This window comes from Pristiophorus japonicus, chromosome 19 (assembly GCF_044704955.1).
Source record: "Pristiophorus japonicus isolate sPriJap1 chromosome 19, sPriJap1.hap1, whole genome shotgun sequence".
Taxonomy (NCBI): domain Eukaryota; kingdom Metazoa; phylum Chordata; class Chondrichthyes; family Pristiophoridae; genus Pristiophorus; species Pristiophorus japonicus.
This window is the reverse complement of record NC_091995.1, coordinates 6,765,409-6,787,495: the sequence shown is the minus strand read 5'-3', so window position 1 is coordinate 6,787,495 and position 22,087 is coordinate 6,765,409. Positions and strand designations below refer to the sequence as shown.

General features: G+C 49.4%; 1 protein-coding gene across 1 annotated transcript in view; it reads right to left on the bottom strand.

The window, feature by feature from the left end:
- LOC139230646 (olfactomedin-like protein 2A) overlaps nt 1–22,087 on the bottom strand; it is a 30,644-nt gene that overhangs the window by 5,033 nt on the left and 3,524 nt on the right. Inside the window, exons 2-5 of the mRNA XM_070862459.1 lie at nt 17,940–18,047; nt 9,637–9,819; nt 7,358–7,541; nt 6,225–6,410 (exon numbers count right to left, since the gene is read on the bottom strand). Coding sequence (XP_070718560.1) covers nt 6,225–6,410; nt 7,358–7,541; nt 9,637–9,819; nt 17,940–18,047 — 661 coding nt within the window. The remainder of the gene's footprint in view (nt 1–6,224; nt 6,411–7,357; nt 7,542–9,636; nt 9,820–17,939; nt 18,048–22,087) is intronic.

The window sequence follows — 22,087 nt, the reverse complement described above, 5'->3', positions numbered from 1 at the left end:
GAAGTCCAGAACCAGAGGTCACAGTCCATGGATAAGGGGTAAGCCATATAGGACCGAGATGAGGAGAAACTGCTTCACTCAGAGAGAGGTGAACCTGTGGAATTCTCTACCACAGAAAGTTGTTGAATCCAGTTCGTTGGATATTTTCAAAGGGGAGTTAGATGTGGCCCTTACGGCTAAAGGGATAAGGGCGTATGGACAGAAGGCAGGAGTGGGGTTCTGAAGTTGCATGATCAGCCATAATCATATTGAATGGTGGTGCAGGCTCGAAGGGCCGAATGGCCTACTCCTGCGCCTATTTTCTATGTTTCTTTGTTTCTATGTAATAGGTTCAAGGGGCTGAATGGCCTCCTCTTGTTGCTAACGGAAATTAATGCAATTGTAAGGAAGGACATTAGCGTGGATGAGGTGGAATCTGTATGGGTAGAGCTGCGGAACACCAAATGGCAGAAAACGCAAGTGGGAGTTGTGTACAGAGCACCAAACATTGGTAGTGAGATTGGGGACAGCATCAAACAAGAAATTAGGAATGTGTGCAATAAAGGTACAGCAGTTATCATGGGCGACTTTAATCTACATATAGATTGGGCTAACCAAACTGGTAGCAATACAGTGGAGGAGGATTTCCTGGAGTGTATTAGGGATGGTTTTCTGGCCCAATATGTCAAGGAACCAACTAGAGGGCTGGCCATCCTAGACTGGGTGATATGTAATGAGAAAGGATTAATTAGCAATCTTGTTGTGTGAGGCCCCTTGGGGAAGAGTGACCATAATATGGTAGAATTCTTTATTAAGATGGAGAGTGACAGAGTTAATTCAAAGACTAGGGTCCTAAACTTAAGGACATGTAACTTCGATGGTATGAGACGTGAATTGGCTAGAATAGACTGGTAAATGATAATTAAAGGGTTGGTGGTGGATAGGCAATGGCAGACATTTAAAGATCACATGGATGAACTTCAGCAATTGTACATCCCTGTCTAGAGTAAAAATAAAACGGGGAAGGTGGCTCAACCATGACTAACAAGGGAAATTAGGGATAGCGTTAAATCCAAGGAAGGGGCATATAAATTGGCCAGAAATAGCAGCAAACCTGAGGACTGGGGGAAATTTGGAATTAAGCAGAGGAAGACAAAGGTTTTAATTAGGATGGGGAAAAGAGAGTATGAGAGGAAGCTTCCCGGTCACACAAAAACTGACTGTAAAAGCTTCTATAGATGTGTGAAGAGAAAAAGATTAGTCAAGACAAACGTAGGTCCCTTGCAGTCAGGTGAATTTATAATGGGGATCAAAGAAATGGCAGACCAGTTGAACAATACTTTGGTTCTGTCTTCACGAAAGAAGACACAAATAACCTTCCGGAAGTACTAGGGGACCGAGGGTCAAGTGAGAAGGAGGAACTGAAGGATATCCTTATTAGGTGGGAAACTGTGTTCGGGAAATTGATGGGATTGAAGGCCAATAAATCCCCGGGGCATGATAGTCTGCATCCCAGAGTACTTAAGGAAGTGGCCCTAGAAATAGTGGATGCATTGGTGATCATTTTCCAACAGTCTATCGACTCTGGATCAGTTCCTATGGACTAGAGGGTAGCTAATGTAGCACCATTTTTTTTTAAAGTAGGGAGAGAGAAAACGGGTAATTATAGATTGGTTAGCCTGACATCAGTAGTGGGGAAAAAGTTGGAATCAATTATTAAAGATGAAATAGCAGCGCATTTGGAAAGCAGCGACAGGATCGGTCCAAGTCATCATGGAATTATGAAATGGAAATCATGCTTGACAAATCTTCTGGTATTTTTTGAGGATGTAACTAGTAGAGTGGACAAGGGGGAACCAGTGAATGTGGTGTATTTGGACTTTCAAAAGGCTTTTGACAAGGTCCCACACAAGAGATTGGTGTGCAAAATTAAAGCACATGGTATTGCGGGTAATGTACTGACATGGATAGAGAACTGGTTGCAGACAGGAAGCAGAGAGTCGGGATAAATGGGTCCTTTTCAGAATGGCAGGCAGTGACTAGTGGGGAGCCGCAGGGCTCAGTGCTGGGACTCCAGCTATTTACAATATATATTAATGATTTAGACAAAGGAATTGAATGTAATATCTCCAAGTTTGCAGATGACACTAAGCTGGGTGGCAGTGTGAGCTGTGAGGAGGACGCTAAGAGGCTGCAGGGTGACTTGGACAGGTTAGGTGAGTGGGCAAATGCATGGCAGATGCAGTATAATGTGGATAAATGTGAGATTATCCACTTGGGGGCAAAAACACGAAGGCAGAATATTATCTGAATAGCGGCAGATTAGGAAAAGGGGAGGTGCAACGAGACCTGGGTGTCATGGTACATCAGTCATTGAAAGTTGACATGCAGGTACAGCAGGTGGTGAAGAAGACAAATGGTATGTTGGCCTTCATAGCTAGGGGATTTAAGTATAGGAGCAGGGAGGTCTTACTGCAGTTGTACAGGGCCTTGGTGAGGCTTCACCTGGAATACTGTGTTCAGTTTTGGTCTCCTAATCTGAGGAAGAACGTTCTTGCTATTGAGGGAGTGCAGCGAAGATTCACCAGACTGATTCCAGGGATGGCTGGACTGACATATGAGGAGAGACTGGATCGACTGGGCCTTTATTCACTGGTGTTTAAAAGGATGAGAGGGGATCTCATAGAAACATATAAAATTCTGACGGGACTGGACAGGTTAAATGCGGGAAGAATGTTCCCGATGTTGGGGAAGTCCAGAACCAGGGGACACAGTCTAAGGATAAAAGATAAGCCATTTAGGACTGGGATGAGGAGAAAGTTCTTCACTCAGAGAATTGTTGTACAGTGGAATTCCCTACCGCAGAGAGCTGTTGATGCCAGTTCATTAGATATATTCAAGAGGGAGTTAGATATGGCCCTTACGGCTAAAGGGATCAAGGGTTATGGAGAGAAAGCAGGAAAGGGGTACTGAGGTGAATGATCAGCCATGATTTTATTAAATGGTGGTGCAGGCTCCAAGAGCCGAATGGCCTACTCCTGCACCTATTTTCAATGTTTCTCTGTTTCTATGTTACGTTGCACGCCGACTCAGTGTGAGAGTGCCCGAAACTGGTATCACTTCACACTCTTACACAGATGGGTCGCTGGTCATCTGTGCCTGAAATCGATGCTGAAGGCAGGTCCCTGATTGGTACTGACTTGTGGGTGACCCACTGCACCACGAAATCCCCTCAAACAGCACTCAGTGCGTGTCTGTCAGACAGCCGTCTGTGCAGTGTGGGCAGGAACGAGAAGGGAATAGGAGCAGGGGTCGGCCATTCGGCCCCTTGAGCCTGCTCCGCCATTCAATACGAAAGGTTGAGTAGGTTGAGCCGATACACATTGGAGTTCAGAAGAATGAGAGGTGATCTTATTGAAACATATAAGATAATGAGGGGGCTCGACAAGGTGGATGCAGAGAGGATGTTTCCCCTTGGGGGGAAATCTAGAACACGGGGATATAGTCTCAGAATAAGGGGTCGTCCATTTAGAACTGAGATGAGGAGGAATTTCTTCTCTGAGGGTTATAAATCTGTGGAATTCTCTGCCCCAGAGAGCTGTGGAAGCTGGGTCATTGAATATATTTAAGGTGGAGATAGACAGATTTTTGAGCGATAAGGGAGTGAAGGGTTATGGGGAGCGGGCAGGGAAGTGGAGCTGAGTCCATGATCAGATCAGTCATGATCTTATTAAATGGCGGAGCAGGCCCGAGGGGCCAAATGGCCCACTCCTGCTCCTATTTCTTATGTTCGTATTATGTTCAATGAGATGATGGCTGATCTTCAACCTCAACTCCACCCTCCTGCCCGATCCCCATATCCCTTGATTCCCCCCTTAGTATCCAAAAACCTGTCGATCTCTCTCTGATTATACTCAACGACTGAGCATCCAGAGCCCTCTGGGGCAGAGAATTCCAGAGATTCACCACCCTGTGAGTGAAGAAGTTTCTCCTCATCTCAGTCCTCAGTCCTAAGGGCCACAGCTGGAGTACTGCGTGCAGTTCCGAGACTCCACGTTACAAGAAAGGTGTGATTGCACGAGAGAGGATGCAGAGGAGATTTACAAAGATGTTGCCTGGACTGGAGAATTTTAGCTATGAGGAAAGATTGTATAGGCTGGGGTTGTTTTCTTTGGAACAGAAGAGGCTGAGGGGAGATTTAATTGAGGTGTATAAAATTATGAGGGGCCTATATAGAGTGGCTAGGAAGGACCTATTTCTCTTAGCAGAGGGGTCAACAACCAGGGGCCATAGATTTAAAGTAATTGGGGGGAGGTTTAGAGGGGTGTTGAAGAAAGTAATTTTCTCCCAGAGGGTGGTGGGGGTCTGGGGGGGAACTCACTGCCTGAAAGGGTGGTAGAGGCAGAAACCCTCACCACATTTAAAAGTACTTGGATGTGCACTCATGTAACCTACTGGACTATGGATCAAGAGCTGGAAAGTGGGATTAGGCTGGGTAGCTCTTGGTCGGCCGGCGCGGACATGATGGACCGAATGGCCTCCTTCTGCGTTGTACATTTCTATGATACTATGAGGATTGGGGCGTTCAGTGTCAGGAGCTGTGAGACAGTCAGCGGTCTCCACACAGCCTGCCCATCAAAGCTGACCAGGCTGAGCTGACAAGAGGCCGTGACTCCCTGGGAGGAACCAGACCAGGAGACGTAGGGCAGGAAGGAAGATTTAAAGGGGATCTCTTGTGATGTTGTGTTCATCGCCATTAAACAAATATCCACGTTGACAATCCAAATCAAAAAAGCAATGGTGACCATGAAACTGTCAAGTTGTCATTGAAACCCATCCGGTTCACTAATGTCCTCTCGGGAAGGAAATCTGCTGCCCTTACCCAGTCTGGTCTGTCCAGGCCCACTGCAATGTGGTTGACTCTTAACTGCTCTCGGAAATGGCCCAGCAAGCCATTCAGTTGTAACTGACCTTCACCATACGGACTGTAGTGGTTCAAGAAGGCGGCTCACTGCCACCTTCTCAAGGCCAATTAGGGATGGACAATAAATGCCGGCCTTGCCAGCGATGCCCACATCCTATGAATGATTTTTTTTTAAGCAGTCTGTGAGCTCCGCGGGAGAGATTTCTGCCCGGGTACAGCAATATGTTGCCAGGCGTCGCTGGTAGATTGTCTTCTCTCGTCTGAAGACATCGATTCAGTACCGGTACTGCTTCCCCCATTCCCCCTGTCCCGGGTGCTCGCAAAGCCTCCTGATACCTCGCCAACGTGTGCGTCCTGAGCCTATCTGCCTGGCTCGGTGGGTAGCACTCTCTCTGGTCTCGGAGTCAAAAGGTCGTGGGTTCCAGCCCCACCCCAGAGACTCGAGCGTAAAATCCAGGCTGACACTTCAGTAAAGGAAAGACTTGCATTTATATAGCACCTTTCACGACCACTGGACGTCTCAAAGCGCTTTACAGCCGATGAAGTACTTTCAGAGTGTAGTCACTGTTGTAACGTGGGGAAACGCGACAGCCAACTTGCGCACAGCAAGCTCCCACAAACAGCAATGTGATAATGACCAGATAATGTGTTTTAGCGATGTTGATTAAGGTATAAATATTGGCCAGGACACCGGCGATAACTCCCCTGCTCTTCTTAGAAATAGCGCCGTGGGATCTTTTACGTCCACCTGAGAGAGCAGATGGGACCTCGGTTTAACGTCTCATCCAAAAGACGAGACCTTCGACAGTGCGGCGCTCCCTCAGCACTGCACTGGAGTGTCAGCCTAGATTTATGTGCTCAAGTACTGAGTGAATATTTTTTACACAGCGAGTTATGGTGATCTGGAATGCACTGCCTGAAAGAGCGGGGGAAGCTGATTCAATAGTAACTTTCAAAAGGGAATTTGGATAAATATTTGAATGGGAGAAAATTGTAGGTCTATGGGGAAAGAGCAGAGGGGGGGTTAGGGTGGTTGGGGGGGGGGAGTGGGACTAATTATCGCTCGATTAGATCACCCATTAATCCTCTACTCTCAAGAGAATACTCAAGTCTATGTAACCTGTCCTCATAATTTAACCCACGGCAGGTACTGCCAATCTCCTTGAGACATTGTCCTACATTAACGGCAGGACACACAACGCAAGCAGTGCCGATATTGATACCAAAGACCCAGCACAGGCACGCTGGGCCCAATGGCCTCCCTCTGTGCTGAGAGATTCGAGGACGGGAGGCTGGTGGGCAGAGTAGCCGGCGACCTTACCCATTTTGAAATGCTCGAGGTTGCGGAACTCGATCAGCGTGGTGCCAAAGAAGTAGTTGGCCACGTACACCCGCTCCTGATTGGCCGCCGGATCCTTCATCCAGGCTCCTTCCCCACACCCAAAGCGGCTGTGTGTCTTGGGGTCCCTGATCATCACCGGGGTTCCATCGCAGCCGTCTTCTCGAACTGCAGAGGGAGAGAATTTAGTGGTTCTGACCTTTTACTTTGGAAGAAGCGGGGGGCCTTAGAATTCCAAACCAAACTAGGCAGAGCCAAACCAGACCGTGGCAGGCTTACTACCATAACCACCTCGCTACCATAAGCACCTCTGGGCTCGGATTGGTTGTAGCTAGGTTGCCATGCCGCTCTCAGTTGATTAGCCAACCCACACCTAGACTGTCCAGGTCTGCACAAGGTGATTGGTCACTCACTCGGTATCGGATGGTGAACATAAGAAATAGGAGCAGGAGTAGGCCTGAGCCCGCTCCGCCATTTAATAAGATCATGGCTGATCTGATCATGGACTCAGCTCTACTTCCCTGCCCGCTCCCCATAACCCTTCACTTGCTTATCATTCAAAAATCTGTCTATCTCCACCTTAAATATATTCAATGAGCCAGCCTCCACAGCTCTCTGGGGGAGAGAATTCCACAGATTTACAACCCTCTGCGAAGAAATTTCTCCTCATCTCAGTTTTAAGTGGGCAGCCCCTTATTCTAAGATCATGCCCTCTAGTTCTAGTCTTCCCTATCAGTGGAAACATCCTCTCTGCATCCACCTTGTCAAGCCCCCTCATAATCTTATACGTTTCGATAAGATCACCTCTCATTCTTCTAAACTCTACTGAGTATAGGCCCAACCTGCTCAACCTTTCCTCATATGGCAACCCCTTCATCTCAGGAATCAACCTAGTGAGCCTTCTCTGAACTGCCTCCAATGCAAGTATATCCCTCCTTAAATACGGAGACTAAAACTGTACGCAGTACTCCAGGTCTGGTCTTACCAACGCCCGACACAAGCGAAGACAAGGGTCAGCCAACAATCTTCTGAAGAACCTTAGAGAGGACAATGAAAATAACGGCTCCACGGTCTGGGGACTCCACCCTACCATAAAGGGTTAATCGTAGACTTACTCATGTTTCCGTTGTCCAAAGGGTTTTCAGTCACTGTATTGGAGAAGAGTCCAGGGCGGGCAGAGGATGTGTGAGGCCTTAACATCGGCTGCAGAGCGACGGAAGGCTGAGGGCTGGACCATTCTCTCGGGCCCACAGCCTTCGACACGTTACCTTTCGTAGACAAGGCCTTGCTCGGGTGGACCTGCAAGACAGCAACAGTTTCGCCTTAGAGCAGAGAAGGTTAACGAGAGATTCGATAGAGCTGTTCAAAATCGTGAGGGGTTTCGATAGAGAACATAATTGTTTCCAGTGGCAGGAGGGTCATTGGGTAACCAGAGGACACAGATTTAAGGAAATTGGAAAAAGCACCAGAGGGGGATATATTTAAGGTGGAGAATATATTTAAGGTGGAGATAGACAGATTTTTGAACGATAAGGGAGTGAAGGGTTATGGGGAGCAGGCAGGGAAGTGGAGCTGAGTCCATGATCAGATCAACCATGATCTTATTAAATGGCGGAGCAGGCTCGAGGGGCCGTATGGCCGACTCCTGCTCCTATTTCTTATGTTCTTACGAGCAGAATTTTTGTTACACAGCGAGTTGTTGAGATCTGGAATGCACTGACTGAGAGGGCGATGGAAGCAGATTCAATAATAACCTTCAAAAGAGAATTGGATAAATACTTGAAGGGGAGAAATTTTGCAGGGCTATGCGGCAAGAGCGGGACAGAATGGGACAGCTCTCTCAAAGAGCAGACGCAGACACGACAGGCTAAATGGCCTCCTTCTGTGCTGTATCATTCTATAATTGTGTTCATTGACGCAGACCACCTACTGTAATCAGGATTCAATTTGCCCGTCAGTGTGGCGCAGAATGGATTTATTTTTTAATCGTCGCGTCCACCGTAAAGCCAATACCTGACGGCTTGAACTGGAGTTTGGTCACACACTCAGTTCTGAGATGGAACGTTGTGGGTTAAAGCCCCACACTGTGCAGTGACTGAAGGGAGATGTTAAACCATGGCCCTATCTTGAAGCAGAGTAGGGGCGTTCTCCCTGGTGTCCCGGGCCAACCTTCATCCCTCAACCAGGACCACCAAAACTGGCCATTTATCCTGTCCCCATCTGTGGGATCTTGCTGTCTGCAGGATTTGCCTGCATAGCCACCATAACTTCTTCTGCCAAACTCTCGGCGGAAAAATCCTATGGAAAATTCTCGGTAATTGTTAACCATTACCCCTTAAAAAGAGAAATTCTCAATGGGAGAGGAGATATTCACTCACTAAACCTTTAATAATACAGTGTTCAGTCCCATTCACAACTCCTCAGATAATGGAGCAGTCCATTCCCGCATGCAGCAAGACCTGGACGACATTCAGACTTGGATTGATAAGTGGCAAGTGACATTCGCGCCACACAAGTGCCAGGCAATGACCATCTCCAACAAGAGAGAGTCTAACCACCGCCCCTTGACATTCAACGGCATTGCCATCGCCAAATCCCACACCAATTTCTTCTCTCAGAGGATCGTGAATCTTTGGAATTCTCTGCCCCAGAGAGCTGTGGAGGCTGGGTCTTTGAATATATTGAATGTGGAGATAGACAGATTTTTGAATGATAAGGGAGTCGAGGGTTATGGGGAGCGGGCAGGGAAGTGGAACTGAGCCCAAGATCAGATCGGCCATAAACACTCACTCCCTCCACCACTGGCGCACCGTGGCTGCAGTGTGTACCATCGACACGATGCACTGCAGCAACTCGCCAAGGCTTCTTCGACAGCACCTCCCAAACCCGCGACCTCTGCCACCTAGAAGGACAAGGGCCGCAGGCATATGGGAGCACCACCACCTCCACCTTCCCCTCCAAGTCACACACCATCCTGACTTGAAAATATATCGGCCGTTCCTTCATCGTCGCTGGGTCACAATCCTGGAACTCCCTCCCTAACAGCACTGTGGGAGCACCTTCACCACACGGACTGCAGCGGTTCAAGGCAGCGGCTCACCACCACCTTCTCAAGGGGCAATTAGGGAATGGGCAATAAATGCCGGCCTGGCCAGCGACGCCCACATCCCGTGAACGAATAAATCAAAGAAAAAAAGAAGAGAATTGGAGCACAAAGTCATCAGAACCTCCCAACAAACGGTCTCAGTGCAGCCAGGCAGAGAGCTCTGTATTCATTGTAAGTTGGTCGTTGAGCAATTCAGATCATCAAGGGTTCCCCACCCCCCCGAGCCCAGTGCCAGTACTTAAAGGGAGGTTGGCCTTTTCTACGCTGCGGTGTGCCGCTGGTCGGTACCTTGGCGGTTTTATCCAGTGGGAGCGGATGTTGCTTCCGCAGCAGGAAGTTGAGTTTGCTAATCTCCTCCTTCACGCCCCTCATGGTGATGGAGAAGTTCTGGTAGATGACGCGATGCTGAATAATCCTCGCCAAGGTCTCTCTCAGGAGAACGCTGGCACTGGGCACATTTCGCTCCAGCCTCTAGTTTAAAACAAACACACACGCAAAAATTCAGTTTTCATTTGAAAATATAACAATTTTTAGGAACATTGGACCCACACAATGTTTATTTTCTTCATTGACCAACCCAATCAAATAACTTGCATAGTTACATCGGGGGAGAAAATGGCCTGGTTTGCGCCTCCTGTTAGTGCCTGCGGGGGGCGCTAATCAGGGCGCCAAAGGGTTACCGACCGGACGCGGCAAATTCACCGACACCCACGAACCTCCCTGGCGGTTTGGCGCTAGCGCTAACACGTAGCGCCCCGTCGATCGTGACATCATCCGGTGCGCAGCGCCCCGTCACCACCGCGGATGTGATATTTGTTTCCGCCCCCCGCCCACCCTGCAGCATCGCCAGGTGTCGGCAACAGGGGGCGCTGTCACCTCGGCCGGCCGCTTGGGGAGTGCTAATTAAAGGTAGTGGCGGTCGGGTAGGGCAACATTTATTTATGGACCCATTCTGGTGCCTCCTGATATCTTTTGCCCCCGCGATTGCTCAGTCCTGCAGGCTCTTAGAGAACTTGGGGTCACTATGCACGTAACGCAGGTCCCGTGGCCCACCAGACACAGCCTGAAGGTTCCTTCAATGCAGCATTGGTCCTTCCCTTTAAGGGAGGGAAGGAGCAAGTGATGCCGGCAGCGCTGCCCCTCACATTGCTCAGCGCTCTGCCGATACCGCCCCCTCTCGCTCCCTTTAACGCTCGAAGGGAAGCGCTTGAGTTAACGCTCCATTTCCCTCTGGGAGCGGCCGAGTACAAACTCCCGGGACCAGCAAATCTTTACCGCCCGGCGATACTTTACTGCTCCCGCAAAGGTTATCGCGCCAAGCGGGGCACTACGCAATTTCTAGCCCTATCGTATTTACAGCCCAGAGACAGGCCATTCGGTCCAACTGGTCTATGCCGGTGTTTATGCTCCACACGAACCTCCTCCCACCCATGAAGGAACAGAGAGCCGTATGTCCGAGAGTGCAGAAACACTAAATTGGGTGGTACAGTAAGTAATTGCTCCAGAGTGTGGAGGAGCAGAGAGATTTAGGGGTACATGTGCAGAAATCACTAAAACTCGTGGAAAGGTACAAAATGTAATACCAAGATCTGTGCGAGTGCTAGAACGGCAGAAGATGCACAGCTGCTTCAGGCAGATCTTAATGTGCTGGGAGAGTGGGCTCAACACATAAGTGCAGTGTTATGCATGTGGGCGGGGCAAATGCTCAACATTCATACACCCTCCAGGAACGGCATTAAAGATGGTGGAGATAGAAAGAGATTTGGTCATTCTAGTGATACATCCTTAAAGGTACACGAGCAATGCCGTGCAGCATTAGCTGCCGCAGATGGGGTGTTGGGTGCATACTGCTTTGTCCTTGTATAAGACCTTAGTCAGGCCGTACTTGTAATACTATGTGCAGTTTTGGTCTCCTTACATGGTGGGTGATATTGAGGCTCTGGACTGGGTGCAGAAGAGGGCTACTGGACTAATTCCAAGTCTAAAGGATCTTAGTTATCAAGATAGGTTAAAAGAGTTAGGACTCTTTACCTTAGAGCAGCGTAGACTTAAGGGGGATATGATTGAGGTTTATGATAATGAATGGAATAGAGAGTGTTCCAGCTGACCATTTATTTCAATGGGTTAGGCAGGACCAGGGGGACAAAGTTAAGTTGTATAATGCTAGATCTAGGTTAGATGTCAGGAGGTGGTTCTTTACACAGAGAATAGTAGACCTCTGGAACAAGCTGCCCTCTCATGTGGTGGATGCAGACTCACTGAATTCCTTCAAGCAAAAGCTGGATTTGTTTCTGGCTGCTGCGGAGATTAACTCTAACAGAAGGTAGGTACTGCAGGGAGTTTAATGGCCAGAGTGATGATCTGGGCTAGTTTCGAATGTCAGAGAGGAATTTCCCAGATTTTTCCCCCCGAATTGGCCCGGTTTTTTTTTTATCTGTTTTTGCCTCTCCCAGGAGATCACATGGTTTCGGGTGGGGTGGACTTGTATATGTTGTGATACACAAGGCATCGCAACCTGGGACAGGCTCGATGACCCAGATGGTCTTTACCTGTCCGTCATTTTGTGTGTTTGTATAATAGAAAACATAGAAAATAGGTGCAGGAGTAGGCCATTCGGCCCTTCGAGTCTGCACCACCATTCAATAAGATCATGGCTGATCATTCCCTCAGTACCCCTTTCCTACTTTCTCTCCATACCCCTTGATCCCTTTATCCGTAAGGGCCACATCTAACTCCCTTTTGAATATATCCAATGAACTGGCATCAACAACTCTCTGCGGTATAGAGAATTCCACAGGTTAACAATTCTCTGAGTGAAGAAGTTTCTCCTCATCTCAGTCCTAAATGGCTTATCCCTTATCCTTGAATGTGACCCCTGGTTCTGGAGTTCCCCAACATCGGGAACATTCTTCCTGCATCTAACCTGTCCAGTCCCGTCAGTATTTAGTATGTTTCTATGAGATCCTGTCTCATTCTTCTAAATTCCAGTGAAGATAAGCCGAGTCGATCTGGTCTTTCTTTATATGTCAGTCCTGCCATCCCGGGAATCAGTCTGGTGAACCTTCGCTGCACTCTCTCAATAGCAAGAACGTTCTTCCTCAGATTAGGAGATCAAAACTGAACACAATATTCCAGGTGAGGCCTCACTAAGGCCCTGTACAACTGCAGTAAGACCTCCCTGCTCCTATACTCAAATCCTCTCGTTATGAAGGTCAACATTTGCCTTCTTCACCGCCTGCTGTACCTGTATGCCAACTTTCAATGACTGATGTACCATGACACCCAGGTCTCATTGCACCTCCCCTTTTCCTAATCTGTCCCCATTCAGATAATATTCTGCCTTCGTGTTTTTGCCCCCAAGTGGATAACCTCACATTTATCCACATTATACTGCATCTGCCATGTATTTGCCCACTCACCTAACCTGTCCAAGTCACCCTGCAGCCTCTTCGCATCCTCCTCACAGCTCACACTGCCACCCAGCTTAGTGTCATCTACAAACTTGGAGATATAACATTCAATTCCTTTGTCTAAATCATTAATGTAAATTGTAAATAGCTGAGGTCCCAGCACTGAACCTTACAGTACCCCAATAATCACTACCTGCCATTCTGAAAAGAACCGGTTTATTCCTACTCTTTGCTTCCTGTCTGCCAACCAGTTCTCTATCCACGTCAGTACATTACCCCCAATACCATGTGCTTCACTTTTGCACACTAATCTCTTGTGTGGGACCTTGTCAAAAGCTTTTTGAAAGTCCAAATACACCACATATAATGGTTCTCCCTTGTCCACTCTACTAGTTACATCCTCAAAAAATTCCAGAAGATTTGTCAAGCATGATTTCCCTTTCATAAATCCATGCTGACTTGGACCGATCCTGTCACTGCTTTCCAAATGCACTGCTATTACATCTTTAATAATTGATTCCAACATTTTCCCTACTACCGATGTCAGGTTAACGGATCTATAATTCCCCGTTTTCTCTCGCGCTCCTTTTTCAAAAAGTGGGGTTACATTAGCTACCCTCCAATCCATAGGAACTGATCCAGAGTCCAGAGAATGTTGGAAAATGACCACCAATGCATCCACTATTTCTAGGGCCACTAGGGATGCAGACTATCAGGTCCTGGGGATTTATCGGCCTTCAATCCCATCAATTTCCCGAACACAATTTCTTGACTAATAAGGATTTCCTTCAGTTCCTCCTTCTCGCTAGACCCTCGGTCCCCTAGTATTTCCGGAACGTTATTTGTGTCTTCCTTAGTGAAGACAGAACCAAAGTATTTGATTTAATTGGTCTGCCATTTCTTTGTTCCCCATTATAAATTCACCTGATTCTGACTGCAAGGGACCTACATTAGTCTTCACTAATCATTTTATCTTCACATATCTATAGAAGCTTTTGCAGTCAGTTTTTATGTTCCCTGCAAGCTTCCTCTCATACTCTATTTTCCCCCTCCTAATTAAACCCTTTGTTCTCCTCTGCTGAATTCTAAATTTCTCCCAGTTCTCGGGTTTGCTGCTTTTTCTGGCCAATTTATATGCCTCTTCCTTGGATTTAACACTATCCCTAATTTCCCTTGTTAGCCATGGTTGAGCCACCTTCCCAGTTTTATTTTTACGCCAGACAGGGATGTACAATTGTTGAAGTTCATCCAAGTGGTATTTAAATGTCTGCCATTGCCTATCCACCGTCAACCCTTAAAGTATTATTCGCCAGTCTCCTAGCCAATTCACGTCTCATACCATCGAAGTTACCTTTCTTTAAGTTCAGGACCTTAATCTCTGAATTAACTGTGTCACTCTCCATCTTAAATGAAGAATTCTACCATATTATGTTCATTCTTCTCCAAGGAGCCTCGCAACAAGATTGCTAATTAATCCTCTCTCATTACACAACACCCAGTCTAGGATGGCCAGCTCTCTAGTTGTTTCCTCGACATATTGGTCTAGAAAACCATCCCTTATACACTCCAGGAAATTCTCCTCCACCGTATTGCTACCAGTTTGGTTAGCCCACTCTATATGTAGATTAAAGTCACCCATGATAACTGCTGTACCTTTATTTCCTGTTTGATGCCATCCCCAACCTCACTACTACTGTTTGGAGGTCTGTACACAACTCCCACTAGCGCTTTCTGCCTTTTGGTGTCCCGCAGCTCTACCCATATAGATTCCATATCATCCAAACTAATGTCCTTCCTTACTATTGCGTTAATCTCCTCTTTAACCAGCAATGCTACCCCACCTCCTTTTCCTTTCTGTCTATAATGGGGAACAAAGAAATGGCAGACCAGTTGAACAAATACTTTGGTTCTGTCTTGACAAAGGAAGACACAAATAATCTTCCGGAAATACTAGGGGACCAAGGGTCTAGTGAGAAGGAGGAACTGAAGAAAATCCTTATTAAGCGGAAAATTGTGTTAGAGAAATTGATGGGATTGAAGGTCGATAAATCCTCGGAGCCTGATAGTCTGCATCCCAGAGTAGGTAAGGAAGTGGTCCTAGAAATAGTGGATGCACTGGTGATCATTTTCCAACAGTCTATCAACTCTGGATCAGTTCCTATGGACTGGAGGGTAGCTAATGTAACATCACTTTTTAAAAAAGGAGGGAGAGAGAAAACGGGTAATTATAGACCGGTTAGCCTGACATCAGTAGTGGGGAAAATGTTGAAATCAATTACTGAAGAGGAAATAGCAGCGCATTTGGAAAGCAGTGACTGGATCGGTCCAAGTCAGCATGGATTTATGAAAGGGAAATCATGCTTGACAAATCTTCTGGAATTTTTTGAGGATGTAACTAGTAGAGTGGACAACGGAGAACCAATGGATGTGGTGTATTTGGACTTTTGACAAGGTCCCACACAAGAGATTGGTGTGCAAACGTGAAGCACAGGGTATTGGGGGTAATGTACTGAGATGGATAGAGAACTGGTTGGCAGACAGAAAGCAGAGAGTCGGGCTAAACGGGTCCTTTTCAGAATGGCAGGCAGTGATTAGTGGGGTGCCGCAAGGCTCAGTGCTGGGATCTCAGCTATTTACAATATACATTAATGATTTAGATGAGGGAATTGAATGTAATATCTTCAAGTTCGCAGATGACACTAAGCTGGGTGGCGGTGTGAGCTGTGAGGAGGACGCTTAGAGGCTACAGGGTGACTTGGACAGGTTAGGTGAGTGGGCAAATGCATGGCAGATGCAGCATAATGTGGATAAATGTGAGGTTATCCACTTTGGGGGCAAAAACAAGGCGGCAGAATATTATCTGAATGGTGGCAGATTTGGAAAAGGGGAGGTGCAATGAGACCTGGGTGTCATGGTACATCAATCATTGAAAGTTGGCATACAGGTACAGCAGGCGGTGAAGAAGGCAAATGGCATGTTGGCCTTCATAGCTAGGGGATTGGAGTATAGGAGCAGGGAGGTCTTATGCAGTTGTACAGGGTCTTGGTGAGGCCTCACCTGGAATATTGTGTTCAGTTTTGGTCTCCTAATCTGTGGAAGGATGTTCTTGCTATTGAGGGAGTGCAGCGAAGGTTCACCAGACTGATTCCCGGGATGGCATATGAGGAGAGACTGGATCGACTGGGCCTGTACTCACTGGAGTTTAGAAGGATGAGAGGGGATCTCATAGAAATATATAAAATTCTGACGGGACTGGACAGGTTAGATGCAGGAAGAATGTTCCCGATGTTGGGGAAGTCCAGAACCAGGGGATATAGTCTAAGGATAAGGGGTAAGCCATTTAGGACTGAGATGAGGAGAAACTTCTTCACTCAGAGAGATATTAACCTGTGAAATTCTCTACCGCAGACAATTGATGCCAGTTCATTGGATATATTGAAGAGCGAGTTAGATATGGCCCTTACTGCTAAAGGAATCAAGGGGTATGAAGAGAAAGCAGGAAAGGGGTACTGAGGTGAATGATCAGCCATGATCTTATTGAATGGTGGTGCAGGCTCGAAGGGCCGAATGACCGACTCCTGCACCTATTTTCTATGTTTCTATCCTTCCTGAATATTGAATACCCCTGGATATTGAGTCCCCAGCGTTGGTCACCCTGGAGCCATGTCTCCGTAATCCCAATTACATAATTTATGTTAACAGCTATCTGCGCAGTTAATTCATCCACCTTATTACGAATGCTCCTCGCATTGAGACACAGAGCCTTCAGGCTTGTTTTTTTAACACTCTTTGTCCTTTTAGAATTATGCTGTAATTGATTTTTGCCTTTGATTTCTCTGCCTTCCACTCTTACTTTTCTCCTTTCTACCTTTTGCTTCTGCCCCCTTTTTTACTTCCCTCTGCCTCCCTGCATAGATTTCCATCCCCCTGCCATATTAGTTTAAACCCTTCCCAACAGCACTAGCAAACACTCCGCCTAGGACATTGGTTCTGGTTCTGCCTGGGTGCAGACCGTCCGGTTTGTACTGGTCCCACCTCCCCCAGAACCGCTTGTATTTACATAAACGCTTGTATTTACAGAACGCCTTTCGTAAAACGTCTCAAGGCGCTTCACAGAAGCGTTTTCAGACAAAAATATGACACCGAGCCTCCTCAGGAGATACTAGGACAAGTGAGTGGTAGGTTTTTGAGGAGTGTCTAAAAGGCGGAGAGAGAGAGGCAGAGAGGTTTCGGGAGGGAGTTCCAGAGCTTGGGGCCCAGGTAATTGAAGGCACGACCACCGATGGTGGAGGGATGAAAATCGGAGAGGCACAAGAGACCAGAATTGGAGAAGTGCCGAGATCTCAGAGGTTTGTAGGGCAGGAGGAGGTTACAGAGATAGGGAAAGGGGGTGAGACCATGGAGACATTTGAAGAGGAGGAGGAGAATTTGAAATTCGAGGTGTTGCCGGACCGGGAGCCAGTGTAGGTCAATGAGCACCTTCTACCCATGTCTCTCAAAACCCCTCCTCTCTCCAGAATCGCATTCAATTGTCTCCTGCACCCTCTGACGCTATCAGATCCAATATCCTTCACTCTTAACGTAATGTTATGTTGTGGGGCATTGGATGTGCATTTAAGGTCTCCGTATTTAAGGAAAGATATATTTGCATTGGAGGTTGTTCAGAGAAGGTTCACGAGGTTGATTCCGGAGATGAGGGGGTTAACTTATGAAGATAGGTTGAGTCTATACACATTGGATTTCAGTAGAATGAGAGTTGATCTTATCGAAACATATAAGATAATGAGGGGGCTCAACAAGGTGGATGCAGAGAGGATACTTCCACTGAGGGGAGACTAGAACTAGGGGACATAGTCTCAGAATAAGGGGCCGCCCATTTAAAACTGAGATGAGGAGGAATTTCTTCTCTCAGAGAGTTGTAAATCTGTGGAATTCTCTGCCCAGAGCTGCGGAGGCTGGGTCCTTGAATATATTTAAGGCGGAGATAGACAGATTGTTGAACGAAAAGAGAATCAAGGGTTATGGGGAGCGGGCGGGGAAGTGGAGCTGAGTCCATGATCAGATCAGCCATGATCGTATTAAATGGCGGAGCAGGCTCCTATTTCTTGTGTTTTTATTATGTTCTTAAACACACAGTAAGGAAATAGCGATGCCCGCAGCCCGAGAATGAAGGTCCCCTACTTTCTCCAGCTTCTTCAGCTGGCTGTTGAGTTTGGCCGAGTAGGAGTTGAGTCTCTTCGTCTCCGCGTTGTCCAGGATCTCCTGAAGGTGGGCAGCCAGCGCCTGGATCTGTGGGCAGCAAGGCACCGGGATCAGATACCGAGGGTCCCCAGGGCCCCTCCAGCCGCGAGGGGTCAAGGGGCGCGCTGCTGAGGAGGAACAGTCTTGTCGCCAGGAAGGGAGTAGGAGTGGGAGGATGGAGGGAGAGGGATGGAGGGAGGGGGAGGATGGAGGAAGAGGGAAGGAGGGATGGAGGGATTGGGAGGTTGGAGAGAGGGAAGGATGGAGGGGGAGGATGGAGTGGGAGGATGGAGGGAGGGATGGAGGGAGGAGAGGGACAGGGAGGGAGGGAGAGGGGAAGGCAGGGATGGAGGGAGAGGGGAAGGGGATTGAGGGAGGGAAGGAGAGGTGGAGGGAGAGAGAGGTGGAGGAAGAGAGAGGTGAAGGGAGGGAGGGAGAGGGAGGAGAAAGGAAGGAAGGAAGGGAAGGAGGGAGAGGGAAGGGGGAAGGAAGGAGGGAGGGAGAGGGCAAGGGAGGGAGGGAGGGAGATGGGGGATGGGAAGGAGAGCGAGGGGGAGGGAAGGAGAGAGGGGGGAGAGAGAGGGAAATGGAGGGGGAGAGAGAGGGAAATGGAGGGAGAGGGGAAGGGAAATGGAGGGAGAGGGGAAGGGAAATGGAGGGAGAGGGGAAGGGAAATGGAGGGAGGGAGAGGGGGAGGGAGGGAGAGGGGGAGGGAGGGAGAGGGGAAGGGAGGGAGGGAGAGGGGAAGGGAGGGAGGGAACGAGAGGTGAAGGGAGGGAGAGGGGGGTGGGAGCGAAGGAACAAGAGGTGAAGGGAGGGAGGGGGGGGGAGGGAGCGAGGTAACGAGAGGTGAAGGGAGTGTGAAGGGAGGGAGGGAGAGGGGAAGGGAGGGAGAGGGGAAGAGAGGGGAGGGGAATGAATGAAGAGGGGAGGGAAAGGGAGGGAGAGGGGAAGGGGAGAGGGAGTGGGAAGGAGGAGGGAGAGGGGAAGGATGGAGGGAGTGGGAAGGAGGGGGGAGAGGGGAAGGATGGAGGGAGTGGGAAGGAGGGGGGAGAGGGGAAGGATGGAGGGAGTGGGAAGGAGGGGGGAGAGGGGAAGGATGAGAAAAGGATGGAGAGGGAGGGAGAGAGAGAGGGAGGGATGGAAGGAAGGAGGGAGAGAGGGAGGGAGAGAGGAAAAGAGGGAGGGAGAGAGGGAAAGAGGGAATGAGGGGAGAGGGAGGGAGGGGGGGGTGTCATGTTTGTAACATTCACATAACTGTAACCTGTATATAACACTGTGCACTGTATACACCTAAGCAATGCACACCTTGACCACAGGGGGTGAACTTGTGGGAGACACTCCTCACCTGGTCACCCAGATATATAAAGGGAGGTCCCATGCAGGGTCAGCACTCCTTGGTCCTGTGAATAAAGGTACAGGTCACAGAATGACCTTGTCTCCAGTATGTGCCTCGTGTTGATTTGCAGTAGTGTGTAACCACAAGCCGTTAACATCTCTGTTGTCCGACAGCAAAGCTGTCAATGCCAACGCGTCAGCTCGCATACAGCGATGGGCTCTCACGCTGGCTGCGTATGACTACTCCATACGGCACCGGCCAGGCACCGAAAATTGCGCTGACGCGCTCAGCAGGCTTCCACTGGCCACCACTGAGGGGGCAGCAGAGCAAAGCGCTGAGATGGTCATAGCCATTGATGCCTTTGACAGCGCAGGCTCCCCCATCACAGCCCGCTAGATCAAAACCTGGACAAACAGAGATCCACTCCTATCTCTGATAAAGAAATGTGTCCTGACTGCGGATTGGGTGCCCGCACACGGAGCATGCCCTGAAGCGGTCAGACCGTTCCACAGGCAGATGGATGAACTCTCCATCCAAGCCGACTGCCTACTATGGGGCAGCTGGGTAGTCATGCCCCAGAAAGGTAGGGAGGCATTCATCGGGGAACTCCACCGCGAGCACCCAGGCATTGTGTTGATGAAGGCCATTGCCCGGTCACACGTTTGGTGGCCGGGAATTGATTCAGACCTGGAACACTGTGTTCGCAGGTGCACGACGTGTGCCCAGCTGGACAATGCCCCCAGGGAGGCCCCACTCAGCCCGTGGCCCTGCTCCACCAGGCCATGGTCACGTATTCACATAGACTACACGGGCCCGTTCATGGGAAAAATGTTCCTCATTGTTGTTGATGCGTACTCGAAATGGATCGAGTGCATCATATTGAATTTGTGCACGACATCCACCACAGTGGAGAGTCTGCGTGCAGTCTTTGCGACCCACGGCTTGCCGGACATCCTGGTTAGCGACAACGGCCTGTATATCACTAGCTATGAATTCCGGGAGTTCATGTCGGGTAATGGCATCAAACAGGTCAGGACAGCGCCGTTCAAGCCGGCTTCCAATGGCCAGGCGGAACGTACGGTCCAAATCATAAAACAAGGCATGCTCTGGATTCAAGGACCCTCCCTTCAATACTATCTATCGCGCCTCCTGCTGGCCTATAGGTCCCGACTGCATTCGCTCACGGGAGTCCCGCCAGCAGAACTACTCATGAAACCTACACTAAAAACTCAGCTGTCCCTCATTCATCCAGTCTTGTCAGACATTGTTGAGGGCAAGCGCCAGTCCCAAAATGAGTGCCACGACTGTAACTCAAAGGGGAGATGTATAGAAATCAATGACCCTGTATTTGTTCTTAATCACGCTGTGGGGCCCGAGTGGCTCGAGGGTTCTGTAATTGGCAAAGAGGGGAATAGGGTCATAGTGGTCAGACTCAACAATGGACAGATATGCCGCAAGCATCTGGACCAAGTAAAAAAAAGGTTCAGCATGGACACTGAGGAACCTGAGGAAGATCATGAGATGCTGCCCACACCACTGCCAGTGAACGAGCAACAAGAACCGTCGGCATCATGCACAGTCCCTGCGGTCAGCCCGGACGAGCCGGAATCACCACTGGGGACAGAGACGCATGCCAAGGCTCAACAACCAGAGCCCCAACTGCGGCGCTCCACGAGAGAGCACAGACCGCCTGAAAGACTCAATCTTTGACCCAAAGACATTAGGGGGGAGGTGATGTCATGTTTGTAACCTTCAGGTAACAACACTGTACACTGTATACACCTAGAAAATGCATACCTTGACCACAGGGGGTGAACTTGTGGGAGACACTCCTCACCTGGTCATCCAGGTATATAAAGGGAGGTCCCATGCAGGGTCAGCACTCCTTGGTCCTGGGAATAAAGGTTCAGGTCACAGAGTGATCTTGTCTCCAGTAGGTGCCTCGTGTTGATTTGCTGTAGTGTATAAGGACACAACAGGAGGGAGGGGAAAGAGGGAGGGAGGGGAAGGAGGGAGGGGAAGGAGGGAGGGAGGGGAAGGAGGGGAGGGAGGGGAAGGAGGGAGGGAGGGAGGGGAAGGAGGGAGGGAGGGAGGAGGGGAAGGAGGGAGGGAGGGAGGAGGGGAAGGAGGGAGGGAGGGAGGAGGGGAAGGAACGAGGGAGGGAGGAGGGGAAGGAACGAGGGAGGGAGGAGGGGAAGGAACGAGGGAGGGAGGAGGGGAAGGAACGAGGGAGGGAGGAGGGGAAGGAACGAGGGAGGGAGGAGGGGAGGAGGAGGGGAAGGAGGGAGGGAGGGAGGAGGGGAAGGAACGAGGGAGGGAGGAGGGGAAGGAGGGAGGGAGGGAGGAGGGGAAGGAGGGAGGGAGGGAGGAGGGGAAGGAGGGAGGGAGGGAGGAGGGGAAGGAGGGAGGGAGGGAGGAGGGGAAGGAGGGAGGGAGGGAGGGGGGGAAGGAACGAGGGAGGGAGGAGGGGAAGGAACGAGGGAGGGAGGAGGGGAAGGAACGAGGGAGGGAGGAGGGGGAGGAGGGGAAGGAACGAGGGAGGAGGGGAAGGAACGAGGGAGGGAGGAGGGGAAGGAACGAGGGAGGGAGGAGGGGAAGGAACGAGGGAGGGAGGAGGGGAAGGAACGAGGGAGGGAGGAGGGGAAGGAACGAGGGAGGGAGGAGGGGAAGGAACGAGGGAGGGAGGAGGGGAAGGAACGAGGGAGAGCAAAGAGGGAGGGAGGGAGGGAGGGAGGGGCAAAGAGGGAGG